Genomic DNA, 8,554 nt, shown 5'->3' on the forward strand with positions numbered 1-8,554 from the left:
GTACACATATTAAAAATGGTTATGCTTTGAAAGTTTCTTTAAATTGTCCATTGTTTTTGTGAACCATGGTTGAAGTGATGACTTTGAGCTTATTATTAATATTTTTTCTTATTAGATTTGTGGGATAATACTCTTGGGATACCCTCACGAGAGCAAACTCGTTCATTACGACCGTGAATCTTACGACCGTGAGTTAGAATTTCTAGCATTTTAGGGTAGTTCTTCATTATTTTGTTTGGTTTACCCGAGGACGAGCAAAGATTAAGCTTGGTGAATTTGGATGAGCGATATAAAATACATTATTTTCCTCACGATTAAAGTCATTTTACATTTTCTTTTATCATTTTCTAGCTTATAATTTTACTTATTTAGAGTAATTGAGTATATATTGCTCATTTGTGAAAATTAGTTATTTTTGACTATTTATATAAGGTTTGGTAATGATTATTTGTGTTTGATTTTGTTGGATCAACCTTAGCGGTCACTAAGCATAAAGTTGGGAAATTTTGGCAAAAAATAAGAGCTTTTGGAAGGATTTATGCACAAGGGTCAAATTCCAACGGTCATAACTTTTTGCATAAAAAATAGTTTTTAGTTATTGAAGTTGGAGACGAAAGTATGGCTTAAAATCTTTCCAACGAGTGATCACATGCCCAATTTGGTGACAAATGAAAGAGATATGATTGTTTACAGTTAGGAGCGACTGCCAAAACGGAGGCCCGCTTTAGAATCCCTGAAAACCTTCCACTTGCGTAAAATTGTATGGAGAGCCCATTCTAATGACCTGTGCGAATTTTCCTATTTTCGGCCCATTCAATGATGTAATGTGTAAATCTTTTAAAAGTCGAAACCCTAAATTTTGAAGAGGAGGAAGGTGGGGTAGCCTCCATAAGCTTAGTTACAGAGTTCTTTTAGGGTTTTTAGAGAGAGAAACTCGCATCTTCTAGAGAGAGAAGTGAGAGAAACTTGAAAGTTTGGAATTTGAAGAATCTAAAAAGAAAACATGAACATTTTGGAGGCTCCTTGCAACTTTAATGAGAATTTCTTACTCTCTCTCATATTTTTTTGCTTTATTTTCTTACTTTCATGTCATTTTACTCAATTTACTTTTTCATCCTCGATTAGTGTTCTAGTTCATGTTAATAGTTGTTAGTGTCTTTTAGTTTATATTTTATTATGATTTGTGAGTAGTTATTTTGTGAAGGGAATAAAGCCATTAATAATATCATGAGCCTTTTTTGTCATATTTGGGCTGGGGTTACTTTGGAAAATGAAATCAATTAGCAATATATGGGTTTTATTGTTTGTTTTTGTGATTGACTTCCATGAAACTTAATTAATAGTCACTTCAATGAAGGAATGAAAGATGAAATTAAGGAGTTGACTCCCTATTTGTTCGCTTAACTAAACTTGCATAAAAATAGGGGATTTTGTTAATAGATTTATATAGTCATCTTGTTATTATTCATGTTCTTGAATTGGGGTTTGTTGCATGAGAATAGGACATAACCTCCAATTTGAGTAATTCTCTTTAGCTTGAAAAAGTAATAAAGGACCTCTTAGATGACCCCTTTAATTCATTCTCTTTGGACTACTCTCTTTTTTTTTTCCTAATTGTTTTCATGGTTATTGAAATAATTGTTGATGTCATTTTGAGAGAAGATCAAGGCAAATATATAACATTTTTCTTGCTTAAAGCATAGGACACATATTATTTATAAGGGAAAAAAGAAGCAATCCCAGCGTATAGCTGGAAGTACACACGGTAGAGTTGAAAAAACAACATAATGAAAGAGGGCCTTATTTAACCGAGCCTTAAGGGCATGTACTAAGCATCAAGTGCACTAGCATAGGGTTTACAAGCGAATTGGCCCAAATATAGTTTCACAAAGGATTATAGTAATAGTAAGATAATAAGTATCCACATCCACACAGCAAGTGCATGGCATGTTTTACTTAGCTTCAGGCAGTGTCATGATTGCCTCGAATACTGGTTTTGCAGTATTGCCGATTGATCCGCATATTAATCCTTCTCCTTCTTTTTCCTGATGAACCAAATTCCCCTTACTCAACTTGGTGTCAAGAGCTTGCCAGATTCCCTTGCTCTCTGGTTGCTCATAGTGTCCTGGTTCGCGAATTTCTACATACACCTACAACAACAATTTAATTATCTAATATGTTATCCATTTATTTAGTGGCAACACTTTGACTTTTGGAATACTTATGTACCTCAGAATATTTCTAAATACATGCAACATTCAAAAGTTTGCGATATTCTAATACTAACTTTGATCGCATTTCAAAGCTAATATATAACTAAAGACATTAATCGTCAAAAGAGAGCATTTGCATGTGCGAAAGTCAACATGTTGCATGTATTTCACTGATAATATTAATTTGTAGTTAAAGGGTTGAATTACTCTCAATACATATCCAAAAAAAGCAAATTTATATAATTAGTTAGTATTGGTCGACAATACCCAATTTTGTTGGATAGCTATGACCATTTGACCTCGTCAATAAAGTAACAAACTGATTTTATGAACTTTGATTATTGAATCACTTGTTTTCAAATTTTTGTTCTTGTTATGTCAATTTTTTTGGCATAATAATCTTACATTAGAATTAGACTAATGGTTAAGTCATTGATAATGACACTTGAGGTTCTCGAGAGCGCTACATAAATAATAAACCGTCTTGACAATGTGTACTTGTCATAATATATATATATAGATAGATAGATTTGAGATTGAGAAATACGATTACTACCTGATTGTAACTGCCTTGAGTTGAGCTAGAAAACCCCATAAACCAGTGTTTTTCATTCCCTTGATTGTTGAGGGCAGAGTAAACAATGCCAGCTCTAGAATTTTTGTCCTGGTTGTAGTACTGGCCATGCAAGAAGACACCCCATTGCCCATTCGCAACGATCACTGGGTACGCAGACTCACAAACACGACCCTTCCAATCACGAGCAATAACGAAAGTCATAGTTTCACCAGTTGCATTGTAAATCATACACATCGTGCTCACAGTATCACTTTCAGCAAATCGAGTTTGCAACTTCTCCAAGAAGTTTCGAGCATCCATGGCCTTGCCTTCTGCATTCATCTTCTCGAGTGCGACCTTTGCCCGGTCTTTCTGGCTTATTGAGTTGCTGCCTTGGTATTCAGGCATTGCTCTCAGCGTTGCTACTGTGATTGGAGTTCCAAAGATGCTTAACCCATTTCTTCTTGATTTTCCAAACCTGTGGAAAGTGTGTTTATAATCAATAAATATAAAAACTTTTGTTACAATTATATACTTCCTCCTGATGATTTTCAAATTTTCACAGTTTCTCTTTTTCAATATTTCTAGCTAGAATATGTTTTAAACACAAAAAGTTCAATTAGGAACATCAAAAGACAACTGAAGAAGCATCAAATTAAAAGTTTAATTTAAAGAATCTTATAGGGTACTCTCTTTGTTTTTTTTTTCTTCCTACTTTAAGTGTGTACATAAGCCAATGCACTTAATAAATATCTTCCATTACCTATTAATAAATATTATACCAATTGAATATTAATAAAGTATTCTCTAAGACGAATCAAACAAGACCCACATGACTGTTTTTTAATATATATTGGAAAGAGTTTAGAAGATTATCTCTAATCTCTATTATATAAGCCAAGGGAGGAGGTGTAGTTCCCCCTTTAAAAATGATTAGAATAACCACTAATAATTTAAAACAACGTTTTCTTTTTATAAAAAAAATAAAAAACGAGAATCAATGTAATTTGCAATATAAAATAAGTCAAAAATGAAATGTGCAATCGTCACTAAATAACTTGACAAAATAAATTAACACAATCAATTTATGAAATTAATTAAAATCTTCAATAAAAGAAAGTTAGTGATATATTCTGAAAACATAATAATTCGTATTTACAAAGTTCAACCAATACCGTTTTAACAATTATAATCATTAAAGAGCTATAATAAACCGCTGACAAGGAATTATTGAATCATCGACCAAATTTTTCATCGACGGTCTTAAGCAGTTAAAAATCGATCAACTTCAATTTTAAAAAATCATTTCGATAAAGAACCTCAATAATTGAAATTACTACCAAAACAATTTTAAATTGAAAAAACATACGTACATTAACTACATAAGGGTGTTGACGCAAGCATGGCGTGCATATACGGCTAGTTGTAAATAATGCCAAGATTCTAAGTAGGAATAACGAAAAAAATAGAGGAAGTATATAATATAATGAGGTTTATTGGAACCAAAGGTACTAATGTAAATAGCCTTGTTTACAGGATACAAAGGAATGCCGTAGATTGATGTTATGGAGTTATGCCCAGGAAAATAACTTGTAAAGATAGAGAATGGCTAAGAAATCTAACACTGCAAGTTTGTAATTAGTTAGCTTGGTGCTTTGGTGAGGGTTGTCCAATCTAATTGGTTTATTCTCACTTAGGCATGCGTTTTAGTTGTAAATGGTTTTGTTGAGCAATATATTTTTACTTACTTAGCAAAAAAAAAAAAAAATCTTAGTGATTTACTAGAATAATTACAGATATTCTATCAGCATAAATACACATGAGACAATTTGAAAAATATACTCATATTATCATATGCTAAACTATACTCATACACATGAGAGCTAACCTGATGACTGATGATTGACCAAGACTCCAAGAGAAAGGATGAAAAATATGTTAAAAGGGGGAGAAGTAGCTAAGTTGTAGTTATAGAAGGGTTTGATGCAAAGAAGGCATAGCATTCTAGCCTATTTATAGAAGGGTTCAGAGACAACCCCCCTGTGAACATAATTGTGAATTTTACAAACAATTATTTTTTTGAATCTGTGACGTGATCATAATTGTGAAGGATGGGTAGGGCTACCTCAGCTTCTCTCTATAGAGTACAATATATATATATTCTTTAAGAGTCTATTATTAAAAATATTAATTCAAGTTTATATAGTATGAGTTGTCGGTATATAGATTAATTTAGACGTGAGAAATATATATCATAGGCTTATTGTTAAAACGGTAAAAAAATTGTGAGCCACCACATTAGAGTTACGATATGTTTAGTATTTTGCCGTGTTGTGAAAATTAGACCATTTTTGGCTTAATAATTTCAGGTTCCATGAATTGGAAGATAGTCCCTTGTTTCTTATTCGTTGCAACCACTTCTCAATCCCTTATTACCATTACTTTATGTTTTTAGGTTCCCTAAATTTGTTACCTTCACTTTCCCCTCAAGTAACTAAATCTATCTATTGGCCATGGTAGCAATGTTATCATTCATTTTTTATTTCATGACTTGAACTAAACACCCAATAAACTTATCAATTTTAGTTATCATTTTCCTATTTTTTTTTAATTTCATTCTCTTTTTGTTCTATGCCATGAACTAAACAATAATTTGGAGTATATGTTAGAATAGCGAACTATCAATGTCCTATATCTATTATACTTATAAAACTTAGTACATTTGTAAATAATCAATCTTGTTTTTTGGCCATCATGAATATGAGATCAAGTATTTCTCCATCTTAACACTCCCTAGCACAGGATCATGTTCATGAATTCACATGGTAAAACTGATCTTGCTGGATTGCTAATACTCAGCTCAAACAATCTCATTCACATGGTAAAACTGATCATGTTCTAACACTTTTAGGTTTCGTGAAATGGAATACTCCCTTGTTTTTTGTCCGATTCAACCACTTCTGATAAATCCATTATCATTAATTTATCGTCAATGGCTCCCCTAATTTGTTATCTGCACTTTCGCCTTAAGTAATAAAATCCATATTTTGGTGGTAATGTTAAGAAATTTCCATTCCGTGACTTCTAAAACTGAGCTCAAACAATCTCATTGTTCTAACACTGTATTTTTTTAACGGGAGGTTCTAACCATATATAGGGACTAAAATAGCGGTGCTTGATTAAATTAAAGGATTTGTAATAATGAATTTTGGGATTGATCTTTCTCATGTCTAACAATTATGGGGTCTTGATAAATGATAATTGACAATTTTATCCATTCACGAACCATTTATTAGTTCAGATAAAAGGTGTTCTGTATTTTTTTAGTAATATAATGTCTTATATTTTTTTCGTAATAAAATTTCTTATATTGATGTTATTTCTGGTGATAAATGTTTCACTTAGAAAGGAGGGTTGAATGACATTGAGCACATGACATTTTTATCAGGTAGCTCCGATACCATATCAAAGCACTAACTTATTCAAAAAGTTAATCATATAATTAAAGTTCGAGGAATAGTTTTATACTCCGTCAAAGATACTCATGCTAATATCAATAGTGATAAAACTTTATCCTTAAACATGTGTTTTAACCACTTTTCTTTACAACTTAATATCACCCGTTTAAGTGGTAACGTAGCATCGCTATTAAAATTATGCCAAGAAAATATATAGAGGCTTTGAAATGATGTAGTCTTAGTGCATTACCGTATAACTACCAAACGTCCAAACCTTCCAAAAGTGAAAAAATAGATAGTACTTATACTTTATTTAAAAAATTGATGTTTGGACATTGACATGATTTCTTTTACCACTTTATTCCTATCACCACAAATTATAGTTATCTATCAAGCAGAGCATCAACGTTTATGAAAGAAGATTTTTGTTTTACCATTAAAGATTCACAACTGCAACCTAGCTGTCTGGATCATTTTTGTTTTTTATTTGTTGCGAACTGTGATACAAAGTACAGATTGTCTTCTTGATTAAGATAGACTAATTTATAATTTCTGAAGATCAACTTATAAACAAACTTGATTGCAAATCACGACCTTAGACTTCTAATATTATTTTGACTAGCTTCATAAAAGAGTATTGATGGAAGGAATCAGGAAGGAAATTTCATGGTACATATACAATAAAAACATGATTAATAGAAGACCAGAAACATATAAATATAGATTAATGATTTCGACCGTTACTAGGCTTTATAAAACTCATCATGATAATGTAAATATCAATTATTTTAATAGTTAGACTTTCACATTGGTCTACAAAAATTTGGAATAAAATGCTATTTACGACTACATATATTGCTCTAAAAATTAAGGTTGGAATAATGGGTTGGAAATCTTTCTTTTATTTCTATGACACGCACGGCGAGGCTATTAAGAGGCCTAAGAGGATGATGGCCCTTACTAGTCCAATTGTACCTATAGTATAAGATAAGTCCAAATAAAAGAAAATTAGGAATAACAATAAAAAGGCCCCTCACAATGTAATAATAAAAAGAAGAAGTATATTTGTCCCTCCTCCTTAACCAAGTTTGATTTCGTCCCTGTTGACATGGGTGATGGGTTCGATTCTTGCCATTTATAAAATGTGATTCCTAAATCCCCACTTACAATTATCTTTATCTTACCGTTTGAAAAACTATAGATATATATAGTCCACGATCTCAACTCATAATTTTAAGTATGTGAGGTTGTGGTCTTGTCGACCTTGGTGAGCTTTGTGGTTCTTGGCCAATTGGACCTCTGCAAGCAAGTCATTTGTTTTTTGCAAGAATCTTGTAGGTCTATGAGTCTTAAAGGGAGAAACGAGTTTTTGGTTTAGTTGATGCCTCGAATAATTATATCGACAAATATATTATATAAATTTTTATATATGATATTTTTAATTGAAATTTATTTCATTATATATACTTGTTTGTGTTGATATTTATTATATTTAGTTACAAAGTGATAACACATAATAATATGTAGTTCAATAGTTAATAATTTAATATGAGACCCAGAGAGTGAAGGGATCAAATCTCATATATTACAAATCACGTCATAAATTATTTTATATAACACATAACTTTCTCGGGAGACTTTTCAAAGCAATTAATAGGAAAAATTGACAATAGAGGTCTGAACTTTGGGTGATAATTTTTAAAAGGTCTGAACTATTGATTAACCTGTGTAGGTCCCAACTTTAGGGGGTCTTAACTTTTAGTGGGCTTTAGTGACTTAAAAATGGCTTAATAGGTCATCACTTGTAAAACTTGGGTCACATCAGAATGGTTAATTGAGGGAGGGATGTAGGAACTAGGTAAGATTTAAAAAAATATCTTCAGTTTTAAGTCGTTTAGGCTCACTAAAAGTTAAGACCCCCCAAAGTTGGGACCTACACAGGTTAATCAATAGTTCATACCTTTTAAAAATTATCACCCAAAGTTCAGACCTCTATTGTCAATTTTTCCCAATTAATAAGACTGAGGAATATTGATACTAATAATCCAACTTTTGGCCAGATTGCTGATTTTAATCCCACCTGTTAATTATTCTTTAATAATCCCAACTTATGGGGGTAACTTCTCGAAATAATCTGGACTCTTAGTTTTCTTGCATACAATAGATCCAAAAATTATCCATTAATGTTGGAATTATTCTAATATAATCAAAAAATGAGATTAAATTTAGCGAACTGGTGAGATGTTGGATTATTAGAATAAATATTCCAATAAGATTTTAAGATAAGTTTGGACTTTGATTAGTTATATAAAAAAAGTGGCTTGGTG

The 8,554-nt window shown here is 31.6% G+C and overlaps 1 protein-coding gene across 1 annotated transcript; it reads right to left on the reverse strand.

Annotated features, from left to right (window-relative positions):
• Positions 1-1,692: 1,692 nt before the first annotated feature.
• Positions 1,693-4,759, reverse strand: LOC104884976 (23 kDa jasmonate-induced protein). Its single transcript, XM_010669684.4, has 3 exons — positions 4,658-4,759; positions 2,770-3,247; positions 1,693-2,150 (listed from the first exon to the last, which is right to left on the reverse strand). The coding sequence occupies exons 2-3, from the start codon at positions 3,175-3,177 to the stop codon at positions 1,953-1,955; spliced, it is 606 nt and encodes a 201-aa protein (XP_010667986.3). The 5' UTR covers positions 3,178-3,247; positions 4,658-4,759; the 3' UTR covers positions 1,693-1,952.
• Positions 4,760-8,554: the final 3,795 nt, after the last annotated feature.

This window comes from Beta vulgaris, chromosome 8 (genome assembly GCF_026745355.1).
Source record: "Beta vulgaris subsp. vulgaris cultivar EL10 chromosome 8, EL10.2, whole genome shotgun sequence".
Classification (NCBI taxonomy): Eukaryota; Viridiplantae; Streptophyta; class Magnoliopsida; order Caryophyllales; family Amaranthaceae; genus Beta; species Beta vulgaris.